Source organism: Microplitis demolitor, chromosome 9 (genome assembly GCF_026212275.2).
Source record: "Microplitis demolitor isolate Queensland-Clemson2020A chromosome 9, iyMicDemo2.1a, whole genome shotgun sequence".
NCBI classification, from domain to species: domain Eukaryota; kingdom Metazoa; phylum Arthropoda; class Insecta; order Hymenoptera; family Braconidae; genus Microplitis; species Microplitis demolitor.
This window is the reverse complement of record NC_068553.1, coordinates 1,598,599-1,620,870: the sequence shown is the minus strand read 5'-3', so window position 1 is coordinate 1,620,870 and position 22,272 is coordinate 1,598,599. Positions and strand designations below refer to the sequence as shown.

Below are 22,272 nucleotides of genomic sequence, written 5' to 3'. Positions count from 1 at the left end.
AATGTACTTCTATCTTTGTTTTTTCTCTCAGCTGCTTCCGCGACGTTGCCAAACCCTCAATAATATGTATCTCTGTCGATGAACGAGATTAAATAATAAAGTTTAACTTGAATTATTTAAATAATTACAACGGTAACACTATACTGTTTAAATCTTATCATATTCCAAAAATATTCAAATTTATGGCATGTGGTTTTTTATTTCTTAAACTTTGAAGGTTAATAATGGAAAAAATCTAATAAGTCATGACGGAAGCTTGCCCGCCATAAGAGTCTGTGTATAAGAACTTTAAAACGTCATTTTAAATCTTTTTTTCTAAAAAACTAGACAATGGATCAGATTCAAATTTTGAAAATACATAGATAAAGTACTTATTCACATGTATACTAAGTTTCAAATTTTGAAGTTGGAAAATATTTTGCACGACTCTTAATGCGAAGCATTAGACAATGCTTTACGATCGAAAAATTCAGTTTGCCTCTTTGTCGCGACTGTTTATCTTGATTTAATATAAATAATAGCCATTTTTCATATATATAATGATCTCAGTTTGCTATAAATATCAAATATACTAATTTAAAGTCAAACATAATTTACAAACTATCAAAATTTTGAGCATCATTTTTTCCATGTATAGGTTTGAAAAAAAAACACGACATCTAAGATAAGGCGGGATATTTAAAAAAATTTTGAACTGAAAATAAAAAATAAAAAAATTAAATTGATAATCTATAAGTTAATAAAAAATTCATAATAAAAAATAAATAAATTTACATTATAAAATAAAAGTAATGATTAAAAATAAAAAGAACAGTTGACGTGTGCCTTTAGCCCCGCCCGTACTGACAACATGACAGTTCAAAGATCTAGTTCCGCAAAAGTAACACACAGATGTCGTTAGTTTATAAAATCTATGTTACGATCGCTGAGTACATGTCATACATATACATATATATATAAATACATACGAAGACAAAAAAGTTAAGGACAAGATACACGAGTAAAATAATCAGCTGAAAATGGTCATACCGTAAATTCACATTACAACACACATCTTACTGACAAAACAATTATTTAAGAGCTAATTACCATCAGTTTGTTAATACAATCTAATTAATAAGTTCAAGTGCGTGCTAATAAGTTTATTTTATTATTTCAATAATAATTATTACTTTGTTATATTTTTTTTTTATCCACAATATTGTTGATATTTTTTTCCCCCTCTTATTTTTATTCGCTTCCATTTTTATTATCAAATTAATTTATTAATCAATCAATTAATTTTTTTTATTCATTATTTTTTTTTCTATTAAGAAAATTTTCGTTTTTTATAATTATATTTATTAATCATTTTTTGACTTCTCTAGGTTGAGGATTTAGATAATTATCGCTATTGATAAGGAGTAATTAAATAAACAGTAATGATGAATATGTGGAAAGTTCGAGAGCTCATGGATAAGGCGTAAGTTTTAATTTTATTTAAAAAAGTTAAATTGGCAGACACGTTTTGTTTACCTTGAAAAAGGTGGGCTTTTTTTTTGGAACCTTGGTATGAAAAGGGAGTATATTTGGCAGTGAAAAATTTTTTGGAAAAAAATAGAGAAGATTTTTTGAAAGTACGCGCGAGGACAAGTAAAATGAGTACCCACATCGATATGTTACGAAAAATATATAATAAGTCATATTTTTTTTGTTAATTTATTATTTATAATTATGGTAATTTTTTATTTTTCATGGGATTCAGAGTATGGTCATGTGGGTATTCGTTCTACTCACCCTTGCATGCAGAGTACTAATAAAGCATTACTTAAAATTTTGAATTTAAAAAAAAAAAAGAAAAAAACACAAAATAAAAAAACATTTTGAAAATTTTTTTTTTTTAAAGAATGGTATATATATTTAAGTCCCAGATTCAATTCTGCGTAAAATGAGTTCTCACAACCTTATATTTACTTCTAATTATTTTTTAATTAATTCATTGATTAATAATTAGTAATTACTCTAACTATTTTTATATTCATATAAATATATTGATGTGGGTATTCATTTTACTTGGCATGGCGCGCACTAGCAAATCCTAGACAAAAAACCTCAAAATTTTCAAATTAATTTGTCCATTAATTGTTAATTAATTAATTGCCGTATTTTTTTTGTGTTAAAACATGTTGATATTGGTACTTAAACTGCAGGAAATTAAATTATGTATTAAATTATACCACAAAGTTTAAACTTTCATGTAACTCCAAAAATATTATTATTATGACCTCTGCATAATTACTAGCATGACTTTCTACAAGTTTAATCAATTTTATCTCATAACTTCGAACAACGACAAGCAAATAAAATATTTTCATTATAAATCATTCATTTTTATTTCTTTAAAAAAAAATAATTATATTTTTATTTTCAGGACGAATGTCGTTATGAATTATACAGAAACAGAAGCTAAAGTGAGAGAAGCTACAAATGATGACGCTTGGGGACCAACAGGTAATTAGTCTTTTTTACTAATTAATTAATTACTTAATTAAAAAAAAAAAAAGAATTTATTTGATGACTTAATTAATTTTTGTTTTTTCTTTATTTATTTATTTATTGGTTGATAAACAGGTGCTATGATGCAAGAACTTGCACAGGCAACATTTACTTACGAGCAATTTCCTGAAGTTATGTCAATGCTTTGGAAACGTATGTTGCAAGAAAATAAACGTAATTGGAGGCGTACGTACAAGGTAAATTTATTATACATTTTTTTTAAATACCTCGAATTTTTTTACATGACAGAGCATTATCAGAGGTATCATTATCAATTTTTCTATTGAACTTAATAAATTACACAAAAGTAGATATTTTTTTTTGTAGTTTTATTCGCATGTAAAATGAGTAGAATTTTTGAATTTGTCGAAAAATTTCCGATTCTTAGAGTACCCACATTGATATTTTTGGTCGTGGGTCATTTTTGATTAAAAGTAGTGATTTTTGTTAATTAGTGATTAATAGGTTAATATGAACATGATCGTTTGCGATCATAGGGTTGTTGGTACTCGTTTTAAAGAAAATTTTATCATCTACAAAAATAATGCATTCACTTCTAATTTCATTTGGAAAAATTATTTTTTTTGTCATTTATCTCTGGAGTTCACTAAAACATAAAGTCAAGGGTATACTGAAATTCGTGATACAATTTCCTGTAATTTAAGTACCCACATGGATATGTTTGGTCGTAGGTCGATTTTAATTAAAATTCGTTATTTTTATTAATTAATCATTAATGGGTTAATTTGTAGATGATGATTTTTTGGGATCATAGGGTTGTTGGTACTCATTTTAGAGGAAATTTAATCAGCTGTTCAAAAATGTATTTATTTTTACTTTTACTTTCACTTCATTTTTTTTTTTTTTTTTTTTTTTCATTTTGAAATTTTTTTGTCATTTTTTTTACTGGTTTATTGAAACGAAAATTCAAGCGCTTAGTCGAATTCCTGATGTAATCTGTATAATTTGATTACCCACATGAATATTTTTCAAAAAAGTATGAAATTAAGTTTAAAAAAAAAAATTTTAAGACTAATTTTTTTTTCTTCTCAAAATTAAGTGTACCATCAGGTAGAGAATGTAAAGCCGAGTAAAATGAGTACCCACAACTCTATTTTTAATTCACATCAAAAATTTCAAAATAGCTGTCTTAATTAACGAATTAATTAATTACCGGCAACTTTATCAGAACATATTGATGTTGGTACTCATTTAACTCGTCATGGCGCGTACATAAAAAGTATCTTAGTCATTTAAAAAAAAAAAATATTCACTACCCAAAAATCCTCAAAAACGTCTGCTTCGTTTTCCTAAATTTTTAAAAATAAATATTTTTATATCTAGAGTCTCCTGTTGCTGAACTATTTAGTACGCAATGGGTCCGAGCGAGTAGTGACGTCATCACGTGAGCATATCTATGACCTCCGGTCGCTGGAGAACTACACATTCGTCGACGAGATCGGCAAAGATCAGGGTATAAACGTCCGACATAAAGTGAGAGAATTGATAGAATTTATTCAGGACGACGATAAGTTGAGGGACGAGCGTAAAAAAGCTAAGAAAAATAAAGATAAATATGTCGGGATGTCAAGCGACGCGATGGGAATGAATTTCCCTTCAGGTGACCGGTGGTCCGATAACCCAAAATGGCAGACCAATAAACAAAATGACACCCCAGCTTCAGCTTACAACGACTGGGGCGACACCAGGCGGAATTACGACGACACCAATAATTCAGATGATGGAGAGCGCGAAGATTCGGATAACGATAATAGTGTTACCAATTCACGGTCGCCAAAAAAAAATGATAATGTAAATAAAGATTTACGTGAATCGTTGGATACGTTAGATAAAATAAGAAAATTGACGGCCACAAATGTCTCGACTGGAGCGACAAATAATTCTCCTAGTCGTACTCGTCAATTAAAAAAAGTTGATCTGGGTGCGGCTGCGCACTATGGTCGAGATATTATTAATGATAACAAAAAGGACAAAGATAAAGATAAAATAAAAGATAAAGATAAGATTAAGGATAATGTCAATATTGATATTGTCAGTGTTGATAATAATAAATTTAGTAGTGAGAAAAGTAAAAATATATTTAATGATATCTTTGACTCGCAAAACAATGGGGGTTATGACGATGACTTTAATCCGAGAGAGAGCGCTGAGAGCGGGAAAAATTTGAATTTTGACTTTAATGCAGCGTTTGAGAAACAGGGGAAGGAAGAGGTTAAGACTGGAGGCAATGGGACGGATGAGTTTGCGGACTTTACCTCGGCGTTCAATGCGGGGGTTACGATAGACAACTGGGCGGCGGGACCAACGGCGGCGGGAGATACGACGGGTGATTTGTTTGGGAACAATGCGGTTACGAGGAGCAACAATAATAATACTGGTAAGTTTTTTTTGTTTCCAGAGATTTGAATTTGAAAATCTTCAGAAAAGACTGATATCCATTCATTGATAATTAATATCCATTTATTGAATTTTTGTATTTGTGTATCAAAGATTGATATAGATATATCGATATATCGAAGTTTAATATCGATATATCGGACTATAATATCGATAACATTTATAACCGATGTATTGAACTTTAAAATCGAAATATGGGACATTGAGGTCGATATATCGAAGACTGAGATCGATATATCGAAGACTTAGATCGATATATCGAAGACTTAGATCGATATATCGAAGACTTAGATTGATATATCGAAGACTGAGATCGATATATCGAAGACTTGGATTGAAATATCGAAGATCGAGGTCGATATATCGAAGACTAAGATCGATATATCGAAGACTTAGATTGAAATATCGAAGATCGAGGTCGATATATCGAAGACTGAGATCGATATATCGAAGACTTAGATTGAAATATCGAAGATCGAGGTCGATATATCGAAGACTGAGATCGATATATCGAAGACTTAGATTGAAATATCGAAGATCGAGGTCGATATATCGAAGACTGAGATCGATATATCGAAGACTTAGATTGAAATATCGAAGATCGAGGTCAATATATCGAAGATCGAGGTTGATATATCGAAGACTGAGATCGATATATCGAAGACTGATATCGATATATCGAAGACTAGATTGAAATATCGAAGATCGAGGTCAATATATCGAAGACTGAGATCGATATATCGAAGATTGAGATCGATAAATCGAAGACTGACATCGATACATTGAAGATTGATGTCGATATATCAAAGGTTGATATCGATATATCGACGATTGATTATAATGTATTGAAGTTTTATATCTATATATTAGAATATAATGTCGATAACATTAGAAATCGATGTATTAAACCTCAAAATTAATATATCAATACTTGTTTTCAATATATCGAAATTTTAAGTCGATATATTATGATCCAAAATCGATGAAATTTACAATCGATACATTGAACCTCAAAATCGAAATATCAAACATTTACATCGATATGTCGAAGTGTAATGTCGATAATATTTACAATCTATGGATTGAATTTTAAAATTAATATATTGAAACATGAATTCGATTTATCAAAATATTATATCAATATATCAAAGATCGAAGTCAATATATTTAAGTTTAAATTCAATATTATCAGGATTCGATATTAGAATTCTGAATTATAGATCGAGATAATATTTAAATATATCGATATATTAAAGTTTCAAATCAATAAATCGACTTTCGACTTTGATAAATCGAATTTTGAATTAATATGAAATATTTCAAATCAATGTATCAAACTTTATATCGATATATTGAAGTTCTTATTCAATATATCGAAATTCCAATTCGATATATCGAAGTTCTAATTTGATATATATTGAATTGGAATTCCGATATATCGAATCAGAACTTCGATGTATCGAATTAGAATTTCGATATATCGAATTGGAATTTTAATATATCGAATTAGAACTTCGATATATCGAATTAGAATTTCGATATATTGCATTAGAGCTTCGATCTAGAAAATTAATACTTTAATATATCGAATTATAACTTCGATATGTCGAATCAGAATTTCGATATATCGAATCAGAATTTCGATATATCGAAATAGAGCTTCGATATATCGAATTAAAACTTCGATATATCGAATTAGAACTTTAATATATCGAATTATAACTTCGATATGTCGAATCAGAATTTCGATATATCGAAATAGAGCTTCGATATATCAAATTAGAATTTCGTACATAGAATTTTGAATCGATATATCGAGTAACTATGCCGATATATCGTATAAAGATGTCGATATATCGAATTTTTAAATCGATATATCGAATTTCGAATCGATATATCGAATTTCGAATCGATATATGAAATTTTTTTTTATTAAAAATTTGTTTTTATTTTTTAAAGGAATATCAACAGATTTATTATCAGACTTCGACGGATTTAATTCATTTACCAATCATTCACAACCAAACGTTAATGTTTTTAATAATTCTACACTTGACAACAGTGCCAATTTATTGTCGTGTAAGTTACCACCCATTAACCCCACAACTTACCCAATTTATCATCAGATAATCATCGATATTAACAAAGAATCTTACCCTAGGTACAAACAATACCGGATTTTTGTCCCCAATACCAATTAATAGTAGAACAAACGATTTGTTGACAACCTCATCAGCAACGACACCATCACAAATAGGATCGACGTGGGCCGGTGCTGGGTTAAAAATTGACCTAGATAATTTAATGGGTAACAAAAATAAACCATCTGGTCCAGCGCCTACTATGAATCAATTAGCATCCACAAGTCCCCAACATCAACCACTTCGTAAGTATTAAATTTTTTTTTTTATTTTCGAAATTATAATTAAAATAAAATTCATTTTTATCAGAATCAACATTGAGAATGCAGTCAATAGGAAACCAACAAAATCCAAATACTTTTCCTTCGTTCCTTTGAGTATAATTTTTTTTTTTTAATAAATTTTTTTTGAAAATTTTTTTTAAGTATAAATAAGTATTAAGTTTTGCAGCTAAAAATGTCATTTATGATATTAGAAGAAAAAATAATTTTTTTTTTTTTTAATAAAATATAATTAATAATAAAAAGACAATACCGTAAGCTTCCGACACGAATTTAAGTGAAATATTTAAAATCGTTTACATTAAATGTTATTGTTGTAATTTGTAATTTAAAATTTTTTTAAAATGAATCGTCTTGTGGGCTAGAGAACGCGATGCCGAGTAGGATGAGTACCCACATCGATATGTTTGGACGCGGTGCAAAGTAATGATGTAAGATAATTAATTAATTAATTAATTAAGGGTTGGGGGAGTTCTTAGGAGCATAGGGTTGTTGGTACTCATTTAACGTGAAATTTTATCAGGAATTCAAATATGAAATCGAAAAGAAAAATAAAAATTTGAGATCGAATTTTGAAGTAACAAATTTTCGATTTTTTTTTTTTTGCGAAAAATTTTTGTGGCATTGAATTTTTAATAAAATTTTCTGTTGTTTGAGTACCCACATCGATATATTTAAAAAAAAGGCGCGCAATTTAAAATTATAAATATGTAATTAATTAATTAATTAGTAGATTAATCGCAAAAGGCTGTGGTTTAAATCAAGGGTTGTTGGTACTCGTTTTACGCAGAATTTCATCGACTTTTCAAAAGTCATTCTTATTTTTCAAAATTTTCAATCTCGAAAAAATTACGACCCATTTTTTTACCCATCGTTTTTTTTTTTTTTTAATAATCGGCTCTAGTCCAAGGCAAAGCAAATTATAAGAATAGATTTCGGGTTTTTAAAACTTTTTTATTAGAATTTAAAAATTAAAATCATTCCAAATATTAAAAATGCAATAATTAATAAAAATGTTTTTTTTTTTTTTGTTTTTTAATTTTAATCATTCCAAAAATAATAAAGATTGATTATGAATATTATAAATAAATATATATAAATGTAAATTAAACGAATATATAGCTAATTAGCAATAAAATAATTAATGGTATGTAAAATGAATTAATAAGTCGAAAAAATAAATAAAAGGAAATAATATTAATAAAGACATCACTTGTTAACAAAAAAAAAAAACATATCTGTACAATATTTCATATATTAATTAGTTAATTTGTTAATTAATTGACTGTATTAAATTGCTAAGCAATAAAATCACTGATTAATTAAAGAAATTTATTAATAATTAATAATTAATTGAAAGAAAAAAAAGTTAGAAATAAAAATCCATCGGTTGTCTGAGTAAAAAAAAAAAGTTAATTAGTATTAATTATTAAGTAAAGTAAAAAATTTTCTAATCGATATATCGAAATTTGAATCAATGTATCGAAAAATGCAATTCGATATATCGAAGTTGCTAGTTCAATAAATTGATACTTGAATATATTTATCACAATTCGTGACTAAAAAAAACGATTAACTTACAATCGATATATCGAAGTATACAATCGATATATCGAGGTATACAATCGATATATCGAAGTATACAATCGATATATCGAAGTTTACAATCGATATATCGAAGTGTACAATCGATATATCGAAGTTTACAATCGATATATCGAAGTATATAATCGATATACCAGAGTGTACAATTGATATATCGAAGTATATAATCGATAGATCGAAATTTACAATTGCTATATCGAAAATTTGACCAAGATATGAAGATTTGTAATTGAATATATCAAATCTTGATAATCGATACATTGGTACTTGAATCGATTAATCGAAACTAAGATCGATAAATCGAAGTCTGTAATTCAATATCTATCGAAACTAGTGAGTCGATTTACCCAACTTCAAATTCGATATATAAATACTTGAATCGATTTCTTGTAATTCGATACATCGAAACTCGAATCGATAAATCGAAGTCGGTAATTCAATATATATCTAAACAAAACTTCGATACATAAATGCTCTAATCGATTTATCGTAAATTGTAATTCGATATATCGAAACTCGAATTGATTTTTTTAATGTTGTAATTTGAGATATTACAGCATTGATCGGTATATCGAAACTCAGATCGATTAATTAAAACTTTTAGTTCGATATATCGAAATTTGGATCGATCGATTAAAATTTTTGATTCGTTATATCATGATTCGAATTAGTGTGTATTAAATTTTTAATTGATGCAAGTAAATATCTGTATCTCGGAATTAAATATATCGAATCATAATTTTAATAAATCGAACTTTTAATCGATATATCGAAATCAATTTATTGAAATTTCAAGTTCGATATATATTGAAACTGAACTTAAGGAATTCAAATAAAATTCAATAGATTGAAATTTAAGTCGATGTATCGAAATGTGATTCAATAAATCGATATATCGAAATTTTATTTAAAGTAAAAAATGTTAACCATTAAAATTGTTAATTAATTTAAGCAGGATAATTTTTAATAATTTTGTCTTTATTATAATTATCATTTTTTTAGATGTACATATGCGATAATTAGTGCATTTGATAATGAATAATTATATAATTGTACATTGATATTAAAAAAAAATATAAAGATAAAATTAACAAATAATAGTAATTAATTAATTATAATAATGATTAATACATTTATATTAAATTTTTTTTGCCGTTTTTATTATTATTATTATTATGATTATTATACAAAAAAAAGAAAATGTTTATGTCAATTGTTTATACATATATATTTTAATTATTATTAATTAAATGCTCATTTGGTGCTGGTATAAAATAATCCATGGAAATTTATTTTCCTCTCCCAATTTATAATTAATTAAAATAATTACTACAAAATTATAATTCTTAAATATAAGTATATGTTGTTGGTACTCTTTCCACCGGAAATTCAATTCTCTACAATTTTTGTCTCTTTACAAAATTCTCTAAAATCAATACTTTAGAAGATACAAACTACCACTCATATTTTAAAATCATCAAATCAATAAATCGATTATAACTTCTAACGAAACAATCCTACAGTTTTTTTATCTCAGTAAAAAGTTGTTGGAAATCAAATTTCCTTTTAAATGAGTACCAACAACCCTCACTTATTTCCAAATTTTCAAAATGTCCAAACTCAAAATCCAAAAAAAAAAAAAAATTTTTTTTTTTTTGCCAAAAAACTTAAAATTAAATTTTTTAACCTTAAAACTTTTTCTAAATTAATACTTCAAACCCCCCCCCCCCCCCAAAAAAAAGATCTCAAATCGTAACTTCCAAAATATCGATCCCACGAAAATTTTCAAAATGTAAAAAAGTGTTTAAAATAAAATTTCCTCTCAAACGAGTACCCACAACATATATCTATTCCCAAAAAAAATATAAACCCTACTCAGCTTCACTCTTCTTCTTCTTCTTTTTCTTCTTCTTAACTTCTCCATTTTCCCCATTCTGTTCATTCTCCCCATTGACATTTTCCTCAGGCTCATCAGCTTTCCTTTTCTTTCCCTTCTTCTTCTTTTTCTTCCCCTCCCCCTCCTTCTCTCCCTCTCCATTAATAACTTCCTTCTCAAAATTAATGGCCGCCTCCGCGAGCGCTTCCTTCATAACCTCAATATTTTTCTTCGGCACATCACCAGTCTCATAAAACTTAAGCCTGTCTTCCACCTGCTGCCTCAACTTCTCCCCAAAAATACTAGATGGCGTGTCAGTGAAACAATCGATCCTCGAAGCAATGCTGCACTTATTCGCCAAATATCTCGAAATCCTTCCCTTGTTTTTCGCCCCCGCCCTTCCAATAAAAGTCGAATGAAACAGCAGCCCATACTTCGGAGTATTTCCCTTAGTCTTCAAAGCTCTAAAGAGCGCCTTCTCAGCCCCCAAAATTTGAACAGTCGACGCAGGATATTTCGCCAAATTAGTCAGCGAGCCCGCATGCGCAATAAGTCGGGCCCCGACCTGATCGCCAATGAGCGTCGCCAAATTCGGAGCAACCCCGGCCATTTTAGCCCGCAAATATTCAGCCAATTGTTTGCGGTAATCAGCGAGCGCTATCACACGACTGGCGAACATCTCGATGTTGATCAAATCGATCGGGGAAATGTCCATTCCCATTGAAGACTTAGATGCGTCGATAATCGCTTGAGCCTTCGCGCTGTCCATTACTATTTCTTCCAGTTCCGGAAGCTTGTCATCGCTCAGTAACTTCCGGTTCTTAATGAACTTGGTGACACGTGCGTACATGTAACTCTCGGGTACGATTTTTATCAATTCTGGAAAGTGGTACGAGTACCATTCGCGGATTCGCATACTGAAAGTGTTGACATCCTTGTCTAGTTGGTCTAGGAGAGCGATACTTTGGATGATCATGTTGTCGACTCGGTTTACGTTGAACTTGACCTTCGCACGGGAGTACGAGTGACCGAGACCTAGTTGAGCGACGGCGGTACTCTGGGGGGTGAGACCTTTGACTAGGCGCGGAAAGTGGTAACGGATTCCGCGGATTATCTCGGGAATCGCGCCGGTATGGTCGCATTTTATGGACAGGGCCTCGGTTATGGAAGCGCTGAGCTTGGAGTCCGCGGTTCCGAGAGTTATTTTTGAAGATATTTTGGGCGGCAACGCGGTGTCGAGGAAAAGCTTCAAATCTTCGGGGAGAAGGCCTTCGGAGATGGCGTTGATTGACTCGAGGGCGGTCAAAGCTGATTTGAAGGGCGTGAAGTTGATGAGTTTGACGATGGAGTTGAAGCGGGAGAGGTCGGTTACTGAGGCTTCTACTTGAGGAAGCAGCATTCCTACTTCTTCGAACTCGGACACGGAGAAGAGCGCGTAGCCTGCTGCGTGCTCGTACAAGACGTATAGGCGGCTCTGAAAAAAAAAAAAAAAACAAAAAATGTATTAATTACTGGGTTGTGGGTACTCGTTCGAGAGAGAATTTTGGTTTTTATAAGACGGTGATTTTTGAATTTTGAAAAAAAAAAAAAAAAAAAATTGATTTCGAGTTTTTAATTTTGAATCAGAGAAATTTGACTAGGGCTTTTTTTAGAGGCAATTTGATGATTTTTAAGACTAGGGTGTCGATATTTGAAAGTTTCGAAATTTGAATTTTTGGTTTTCAGTGAGGAATTTTGAATTGTGGATTTATGGAAGTATGGTCATGTGGGTACTCTTTCGAAAGGGAATTTTGGTTTTTATAAGTTTGATTTTTAAATTTTGAAATTTTGAAAAAAAAAAATTTTGATTTTGAGTTTACGATTTTGATTAGGAGAAATTTGACTAGGGGTGTGGGTATTGTTTTTAAAAAGAAGTTGGTGATTTTTTAGAGTAGGATGTCGATTTTTTAAGAATTTAAAATATTTGGATTTTTGATTTTGGGTGGGGAATTTTGGATTGTGGAATTATGGAAGTATGGTCATGTGGGTACTCTTTCGAGAGAGAATTTTGGTTCTTATAAGACTGTGATTTAGGAATTTTGAAAAAAAGATTTTTTTTAAATTTTGCTTGAGAGCAATTTGACCTGGAGTGTGGGTACTTGTTTTTAACGGAAATTGGGTGATTTTGAACACTAAAGATGTTGATTTTTTAAAAATTTACAATATTTGGATTTTTGGTTTTGAGTAGGGAAATTTGGATCGTGTGCTTGTGGGAGTAGTCATGTGGGTACTCATTCAAGAGGAAATTTGATAAACTACAAAATTAAGGCGGTGGTTTTACTGGCGCATTTTTTTTTTCAAAAATTAAAATTTCGACTTTTCCTAACTGAGCATTTGAAAATCTAAATATCGTCATGTAGGTACTCATTCAAACTGAAATTTACTTCCCTATGCCTGCGCACTATCGAAAAAAAGACAAAACTCAAAATTTTCATTTTTCCAAAAATTTCAAAGTTACTATTTTTTCTAATCATAGTCTTGTGGGTACTCATTCAAGAGGAAATTTTATAAATAAGAAAAGTATGCCATTACTTCCGACCTCAACTTTTTTTTTTACAAAATCAATAACACCAACTCCCTCACATTATTGATTTTCTTCGCGACTTGCGAATGAGCATGTGGGTACTCATTCCAAAAGATTTTCAAATTCCTCTTCAAATCCAAAATAAATTTTTCAAAAAAAAAAATTAAAAAAAAAAAAAAAAATTTTTTTTCTTAAATTAATTTAAAAAAATAAATAATATATAAAATAATTTTAAAAAATTGAATAAATTAATAATAATGATTATTATTATTAACTAAATAAATAAAAATAAAAATAAGAGAAAATGAATAATTTTAGGGTTAGAAAAAAAAAACTTACCATCGTTGCGATTGTAGTAGACAAAGTAATTAAATAATAACAAATTATTTAATTAAATAAAATATATATTTATTTTTTATATAAATAATTATTCACATTGATAACTATTAATAGTTAATAACAAAAGTAATTATTAAATTAATAAGTCGGCACATGCGGTGCATGTGCTCACTAAACACACGCTCACAATTTTAACACGCGTCTATCTTTCCGGATGTCCGTCTCCGTTGGTATTTTATTTCAAATTCTACTGCGCATGCGCGAGAAATTAAAAAATAAATATTTAATTTAAATTTGCACCGCAGGCGCTGCTTGTAGTTTTTAAATTTCCCTCCATTGTCGCCAGTCAACTGTTAAATAAAAATGGCGCGCGTAACTTGTGGACGTGAAGTCTAGACTTTTCGAGTAATTAATAATTATTTTATATTAATTAATGTAGTGTATGTGTAATTATAATTAGTGAAGTGATTAATTGATTGATTAGATAAATTTTAGTGTAAGTGATAAATTATTAAGTGAAGTGAATTTTTTTTTTTGCTGCTCGTCGCTGAGAGAATTAAAAATAAGAATTTGAGTGAGTTTTTGAAATTCTTTATTTTATTGGAGTTTAATTTTAATTAGAAGGCTGAAGACGAAATAAAAATTTTTTATTTATGGGTTTGTTGGAAAATTTGAAAAGAAATTGAAAAATTTTTTTTTATTGGGACCGGGGAAAAAATATGACAGTGAATTTAGACGACTAATAAATAATACAAAAAAAATATTTTAAAAAATTGCACTTATAGTTTTTTCAATTTTCTACAAGTGCATTTTTTTAGATTTTTTTTTTTTTGAAATTGATTCACTGAAAAATAAAATAGAAAATTTTCAATCGTCTGCTAATTTCGGGATCATGAAAAAATTGGGGTTTAGTTTTAAAATATAAATTTATGAACTAAAAATATATGAAAATATATATATTTGGTAGTGAAATTGTAGATTGAAGTATGAAGAATTTAATGAGAGTGAATTGAAATTTTTTTAAGTGATGATTAAGTGGAAAATTTGAAAAGAAATTTAAAATTTTCTTTTGTTAAAATCAGGATTTGGGAATTTTAATTTTAAATCATAAACTTATAACTGAAAAGTTTGGGAAAAAATACAATGACGGTAATAAAATTGAAGCTTGAAGTCTAAGGAATCGAATGAGTGCAAGTGCAACGTTTTAGAACGAATAGTTTAAAAGTTATGACTAAAAAACCATGAGTACTTTTTATGGTTTTTATCAGATACTAAAATTAGTCGCCTATTAACTTTTGGATTTTTTTTAAAAGCAATAAATTTCAAAAATAAAATATTTTAAAAAAATGCATCTATAGTTTTTTTAATTTCTTACATGTGCATTTTTTTATTTTTTTTTTTTTTCTAAATTCAAATGTCCAAAAGAAGAATTCAAAAATTTTTGAATGTCTGCTAGCTTCAGAATCATTTTTTTTTTTTATAAACAGCAAATTTTTGACTTTCTTTTAAGTTTTTAAATAAAAATAAAAAAATGCGCATGTAGGTAATCAAATTATTGACATGTGCTTTTTTTTAAATATTTAATTTTTTTGTTTTTTATAATTAAAACTTTAAATTTTGTCATTTATTAAATTAAATTTAAAAATAAAAATTAAACTTTAAATTTTAGAAATTTTGAGAAAAAAATCTTTTATTAAGAAAAAAAAAGTTTTACAAATTTTTATGAATAATTAATATTATGATTATAATTAAAATAATTTTATCAAGTAGTTGATTACAATTTAAAAAAAAAAAATATGACCGTAAATGTAGCAGACATCAGACAAATTTAAAATTATAAATAAATAGAGTAAATAATTAAAAAAATATAATTAAAAAAAAAAGCACTCATTAATTTAAAAATTTTTTTAATTGCCCATTTTTTAAAATTTTATTTTATTAATTATTTACTCTATTGATTAATAATTTTAAATTTGATGTGCTACATACACACTCATAAAAATAGTTGGATTTAAATTGTGGATGACGGATGTCAGGTGTCGAGATAAATCGCGCTGGATTAATTAATGTGCAACAGCTGACTGAGCTTTAGATGCGAGTTCAATTTGTGCACTGGCGACAGACTTCATTCCTTCTTGGACGCTGGTCAAGTTTGTCTTCCATGCGGATAACAAATCACGCAATTGCATCCACTGTGGGCGTCCGAAAGTACGATGCATTGTACTAGATATCAAAACTTTGCGATTTGCTTGATCCATACGTGCGCGTACTAGTTTTGTTTTCAATACTGTAATTAAAAAACAAAAGTGATTATAACATTTTTGGTGTTGATTTGATTATAGTCATGTGGGTACTCGTTCCAGAGGAAATTTAAAGAATTGCAAGATGGTGACGTTAAAATTTGAAAAAATTGAATTTTAGGAGAAATTTGAAATTTTAATTTTTAAGGCAAAATTTGGAAACTTTGGAGTTTTTAAAATATAGTCATGTGGGTACTCTTTCTAGAGGAAATTTCCCACGAAATAAGACTTTGGCTTTAGATTTTTCGAAATTTGAATTTTGTGAAATTCTCAAAATTTCATTTTAATTTAAAATTTTAAACAAAAATTTGATTCCGTGTCTTTCAGTTTAATGCGAATAAAATGATCGAAATTAATAGGTTATCAAATAGAAATTTGGAAAATTCTATTTTTTTTAAGAATTTAAAAATTTATATTTTTATTTAGAAATTTGAGAATTTTCTAATTATGTAAATATAGTCATGTGGGTACTCATTCCAGAAAGAATTTCATAATCTACAGGAATATGGAGTAAAAATTTGAAGAAAATTATGTTTATTAAGAAATTGAAAATTTTGGTTTTAAACTAAAAATTTAAATGTTTTGTGATTCTTTAAATGTAGTCATGTGGGTACTCATTTCAAAGGAAATTTTATGACTTACGAGATCATGAAGTTAAAATTTTAAAAAATTGAATTTTATAAAAGATTTGAAATTTTAATTTTCGATGCAAAATTTGTAAACTTAAAAATTTTCAAAATATAGTCATGTGGGTACTCGTTCCAAAGGAATTTTCGAATACTTCTTGATCCCAAGATTAAATTTTTAAAGTAATTAATTTTTACTAATTTTTCAAAATAAAATTTAATAATTTTTTTTTGTCGCATTATTCGATAACTTGATGATTTGAATCATCATCAAGCCAGTATGAATTCTTTTGCTCTTCCCATGGCAAATAAATTATTTCTATCATAAAAATAATTTAACATTTGTTTTGGGTATTTTTTTAAAACTTTTTTTGGAAAATTTATTAACTTACCGTCGATAATGAAACTCTCGACATCGTTCTCTTCAATTTGCAATTCACTCTGAATTGTTTCAAAAGACATTTCTGGGTTTGTTTCAGCCAACTGCATAAATGTTAATAAGCGCATTTTTTTCATATTCTGTTCGTGATTTAGCCCTAGAATAATAAAAGTAAATTAATTAGCTGAAATTATAAATTATAATATTTCATTATAAATTCGGTAATTTTGTGATTCTTCAAATATAGTCATGTGGGTACTCTTTCGAGAGGAAATCATCCAAATAACAAGACTTCGAGGTCAAATTCTAAAATATTTAATTTTCTACGAAATTCAAATTTTTAATATTCAATTAAAAATTACTAAGTTACATGATTACCCAAATATAGTCATGTGGGTACTCTTTCCAGAGGAAATCGTATAAATAACAAGGTTTCAATGTCAAATTCCGAAGCATTTAATTTTTTACAAAATTAAAATTTTCAATATTCAATTAAAAATTACTGAGGTACTTAATTCCTCAAATATAGTCATGTGGGTACTCTTTCTAGAGGAAATTACTCAAATTACTTAAATCCGGGACGAATTAAAAAAAAATAAAATCCCCTGAAAAATTCAAACTTATAAATTAAAATCAACTTACCAACAGTATGTTCAACAAAGTCTTTGTGATCCTTGTAGAAGCTCTGGTAAGCAGGTAACTTTTCTCTCACAAAAATATAAAGCAAATCATGAATTAATTCTCCTTCCAAAAATCTTACGGGCTTCAATGCCAGAAGCGGGTCAAGTAAAAATGTGTTGGGGTCAGCAAGAGCCGCTTGAATGCAATGCTGAGCATCTTCACGAGCCTCGCTGGCATTCTCAGCAGTATAAGTACCGAGTAACTCGACCATTACTGCGGCTGCCTGGTCACCCTGCTTGCAGCTGAGGAGAATCTCGTGGAGAAGACGAAGCAATTTTTGCATCTGCTCGTTATTTGGCGGGAAAGCTTTGAATTGTTCTTTTAATTGCTCGACTCCGCTGAATACTGCGTGCACTTGACCGACATTGCGTGCGACTTGAACTAAGTGATAGTACACGTGGTATCTCATCGGTGACTTTTCTTCAAGCGATTGAAAGAGCAGCCATAGTCTGCGTCAGAATTCAAATTTTATTTATTTATTTTTTATTTTTTTTTTGAAAACTTATTAAGATTTTTTTGAGTGATGGGTGTGTTTTGAAACGGATTATTACCGTGTAATTAAATGGTAGTAATTAAAAAAATTAGTAAATTAAACTTACGCTTTGAGACAAACTAAACCAAGTTTTTGTCCAGGAGCTTTTTTTAATTTGTCACAAAATACAAGAATTAAATTCTCAGCACGTTCAACTGGTATCTGAAAAATAATTTACAATCAATAAATAAAAATTTAATTTATAGCCCACGGATAATCAGGTTATAATTTGATAGAATGCAAAAAAATTTCGATTAGTTGTTTGGAAAAAAATAAATGACAATTTTAAATTTGAAATATATCAATAAATATCAGAGATATCAAAAAATTTGTGAGGACCTTTTTTGTAGCTCTTTTGATTCTCTACAAAAAAGATTTTCATATATTTTTTTATAGAATAAGTCTTTAAGGCTGTGAAAATAAAAATCTTCGAAAGTTAAAAAAATTATTAAATAAAAACTTTAATTCGAAAGTTAAAAATTTAATTTGCGGCTTAAATATAAGAAATATCGAAAAAGTTAACTTATACTTTTTTGTAGCTTTTTAAATTCTCCACAAAAAAGCTCTCTATACATTTTTTCGCAAACTGAATATTTAAGGCTTTAAAAATAAGAATCTTTAAAAATTCACAAGTTAAAAAAATTTTTGAACAAAAATCTCTGACATATAACTTTCGAATTTAAATTGCTGCTTAAATATTGAAAATATCAAAAAAATCAACTGATTCTTTTTTGTAGCTCTTTAAATTTCCTACAAAAAAGCTCTCCATAAGTTTTTCCATAAACTCAATGTTTAAGGCTTTAAAAATAAGAATCTTTAAAAATTCACAAGTTAAAAAAATTTTTGAACAAAAATCTCTGACATATAACTTTCGAATTTAAATTGCTGCTTAAATATTGAAAATATCAAAAAAGTCAACTGATTCTTTTTTGTAGCTCTTTAAATTTCCTACAAAAAAGCTCTCCATAAGTTTTTCCATAAACTCAATATTTAACGCCCCAGAGCTTAAAATAACAAATGAAAAATTTTTAATAATAAAAAAATAGATTCAAAATTAAAATAAAAAAAAACTTAACAATAAATATGAGTACTCACATGGATTAAAATTGACACAATATCATTCAGTGTATTCTCAATATCAATTTCATTAGACTCCTTGAAACAAATGTCGCAAACTCCAATTATTTTGTGTAAATCATCTTCAATTCCACGTGGTGATTTTTCTTCACTTATTTCAGCTCCGAGACTTTTAAAATAAATTCTCAACTCCTGTGCCTGTAGTTAATTAATTACCTAGTTATTTATTTACTTAATCCAACAATAATTTTTTTTTTTGTCGCGAAAATGAAAAAAATTTTTTGGTAAAAAGCAGACGCCGCAAAGGTTAGAAATAGAAACGAAAATATTTTACTTAAATTCTTAGGGTAAATAATAAAATTACTAATTACCTGATCTTCAGGTGGCAGATCCATAAAAACAGCTGGTACGGTCATAGTAATTTTTTTATAAATTACTTATTATTCTATTAAAAAAAATTTTTATTTGATAATAATTTCATTAAATTGAATACTTTCAATTTATTGATGGTTAGGACACGTAATGCCGGCCATTTTGTTTTTTAAATATGGAGGGTTGTGGTACCTTTACTCCCTATACTTTTAAATCATTGGTGGGGGTTGGGGTAAGTTGGCTAAGTGAAAAAAAAAAATTTTATCGCAAGAGGTAAAGTAGTTTTTAAAGTACTGAGGACATCACTGCCAGCGATGTGAATTTAAAAAAATGGCGGGAAAATTTATTGGCGGTAAAATTCAAAATTGACAAAACAAAATTTTAAAAAAATTGACCGTGCCAGCAATAAAACTTGCGACTATTTTTGTTCTCTCAGAACTGAGTTATATATCTTTTCAAATTTGAATTAATTTCCCGCTCTTTGGAAAATTTTTGATATTTTTTTTAAATCAAATAACGAGTGAGCGGGAAAAAAATTTTTATGCATATATCAGACCAGCATAGTTTTGAAAAAAATTTAACACTACAATAAAAGTTTCTTATCATTTTTTGATAAATTCGTCTGTTCAAAAGTTATTTGAGTTTCAAGTCGAATTTATAGTAAATTTTGATATCTTTTTAAGTTTCCGGCGAAACTATCAGACTTATCACAAAATGTCATAGAATCTTTTTTATAGACAATTCTATTCTCTACAAATTATTATCAGTAAAGTTTTTTCATATTCCGCATAGTTTTCTAGTTACTTACATTTTAATGCCAAGCTCTTGAAATCGATCAGAACACTACTTTTTTTTAAGAGCTTGATATTAAAATGAAAATAACTAGAAAACAATGCGGAATTTTAACAAACTTTATCAGAGATAACTTGTAGGAAATAAAATTGTCTAAAAAAAAGTCTTATGATATTTTGTGATAAGTCTGATAGTTTCGCCGGAAAAGTAAAAAGATCTCGAAATTTACTATAAACCCGATAAAAAAATATTTCATACAATTAAGTAGAAAAAATGGCCATAATCATATATAATTATATCTTATTTGTATATAATCACATACTGTATTCGTATTGATTATATATAATTATATACAATACTATATAATTATATACAAATATATATATTTGTATATAATTTTATTATTATTTTTGCATTTTTATATAGAATTATATATGATTATATATAATTATATAAAATTTTTATATAATTATGAATCACCTCTATCCAATTGTATGTAATTTATATATCGACGTTCTATTTAGCAAATGGTCTGACTCCATTTCAGAAAATCCTACATTTATGCGAAAAAAAGAAAGTTAAAAATTTTTCTCATCTAAAAATCAATTCTATATCTAGTATATGTAATAGACTGGGTCAAAAAAATTGAATATTTTTTTTTTCTTTCGATACTGTGAAAATATTATTGCTGATAACCGAAAAAAATTATTGTGCAAGTTTGAGCCCTTAATAATGATATTAAGAGGTGTATCGTTATGATTATTCGTTTTTTGACAGAAATTTAATTTGTTACCCAAAACTCGTAAATGATCTATCTGAAAAATTTGAGCAATATATATTCTTAAAGGAAATTGAATTCCCTACAAAAAATCTCTCTTAACAAATTGACGTAAAACGAGCCGTTTCCCTGTAACCGTACCTTAACCATTGATTTGTTTTTAAAATTCTTTGTTTCTATTTTGGATTTTTGTAACTACTATAAATATTAAAATTTTTTTTAGGCAAGATACATATTTTTGAAGGAAATTTAATGCTCTACAAAAAAGGTCTCTTAACATTTTTTGTTAAATTCACTCCTTCGCGAGTTATTCAGGTTATTGAATTCGTTTTGACTCAACTTCAACCTTGAATAATTTTTGAACAAGTGAATTTAAAAATTAAATTTATAAAATCAGAAGTTAAAATTTTTTCAACTTAACTAAAATTTTTAAAATTTTATATAACTTAATTCTTTGTTGAAACTTCAAAATTTTTTTGGTATCATCCTACTTTTGGTCTTGTTAATGTATTTCTAAGAAATTTGAAAAAAGTTTGTATACTTCATAACATTTATGAATACGGTCAAATAAAATATTTTATAGACTTTATAAAATTTTATAAATCATTGCAAAATCAATTATTTCACAAAATGTTATGGTTTCACCCGCACAGCTTAATGTTCACTCATAACTTCCCATTAGATAGAATTTCTTAGGACTCAATTATATCAAATTTTTTATAATTATATAAAATTATATAAAAATTTTTCGACCGAATGTATAAATATGTATGATTATATATAAAATAGTATAATTATATATATAAATATATGATTATATATATTTTTATATAATTATATATGATAATATCTAATTATATATAATTTTTTTTTCCCGGGTTTATTTTTTTTCTTAAATTATCAAAATTTTTAATTCTCGCATAATTTTTGACATATCTCATATATCCATCATATACTAATTATAAATTATAATCATT

General features: G+C 27.8%; 3 protein-coding genes across 3 annotated transcripts; 1 reads left to right on the top strand and 2 right to left on the bottom strand.

Annotated features, from left to right (window-relative positions):
- The first annotated feature begins 973 nt into the window (after positions 1 to 973).
- On the top strand, positions 974 to 10,386 carry LOC103577271 (clathrin interactor 1). The gene is made up of 8 exons (XM_014442273.2): positions 974 to 1,126; positions 1,368 to 1,462; positions 2,411 to 2,490; positions 2,611 to 2,732; positions 3,880 to 4,933; positions 6,913 to 7,032; positions 7,115 to 7,339; positions 7,404 to 10,386. The coding sequence occupies exons 2-8, from the start codon at positions 1,422 to 1,424 to the stop codon at positions 7,469 to 7,471; spliced, it is 1,710 nt and encodes a 569-aa protein (XP_014297759.1). The 5' UTR covers positions 974 to 1,126; positions 1,368 to 1,421; the 3' UTR covers positions 7,472 to 10,386.
- Positions 10,387 to 10,707: 321 nt separating this feature from the next.
- On the bottom strand, positions 10,708 to 13,965 carry LOC103577272 (nucleolar protein 56). Its single transcript, XM_008557847.2, has 2 exons — positions 13,759 to 13,965; positions 10,708 to 12,330 (listed from the first exon to the last, which is right to left on the bottom strand). The coding sequence occupies exons 1-2, from the start codon at positions 13,759 to 13,761 to the stop codon at positions 10,852 to 10,854; spliced, it is 1,482 nt and encodes a 493-aa protein (XP_008556069.1). The 5' UTR covers positions 13,762 to 13,965; the 3' UTR covers positions 10,708 to 10,851.
- A 1,555-nt stretch (positions 13,966 to 15,520) lies between these two features.
- Positions 15,521 to 19,903, bottom strand: LOC103577273 (eukaryotic translation initiation factor 3 subunit M). The gene is made up of 6 exons (XM_008557848.2): positions 19,725 to 19,903; positions 19,372 to 19,551; positions 18,344 to 18,438; positions 17,706 to 18,193; positions 17,077 to 17,220; positions 15,521 to 16,045 (listed from the first exon to the last, which is right to left on the bottom strand). The coding sequence occupies exons 1-6, from the start codon at positions 19,767 to 19,769 to the stop codon at positions 15,822 to 15,824; spliced, it is 1,176 nt and encodes a 391-aa protein (XP_008556070.1). The 5' UTR covers positions 19,770 to 19,903; the 3' UTR covers positions 15,521 to 15,821.
- Between the last annotated feature and the right edge of the window lie 2,369 nt (positions 19,904 to 22,272).

Bases quoted from the DNA above. Each gene is read 5' to 3' on its own strand.
- LOC103577273 (XM_008557848.2), bottom strand. From the start codon at position 19,769: ATGACCGTACCAGCTGTTTTTATGGATCTGCCACCTGAAGATCAG. The intron at 18,439-19,371 runs GTGAGTACTCAT...ATTATTTTTCAG, and splicing joins TTGTGTCAATTTTAATCCAT to ATACCAGTTGAACGTGCTGA. The intron at 16,046-17,076 runs GTAAGTTAATAA...TTTTAATTACAG, and splicing joins CGAGAGTTTCATTATCGACG to TATTGAAAACAAAACTAGTA.
- LOC103577271 (XM_014442273.2), top strand. From the start codon at position 1,422: ATGATGAATATGTGGAAAGTTCGAGAGCTCATGGATAAGGC. The intron at 2,733-3,879 runs GTAAATTTATTA...TTTTATATCTAG, and splicing joins ATTGGAGGCGTACGTACAAG to AGTCTCCTGTTGCTGAACTA. The intron at 7,033-7,114 runs GTAAGTTACCAC...ATCTTACCCTAG, and splicing joins CAGTGCCAATTTATTGTCGT to GTACAAACAATACCGGATTT.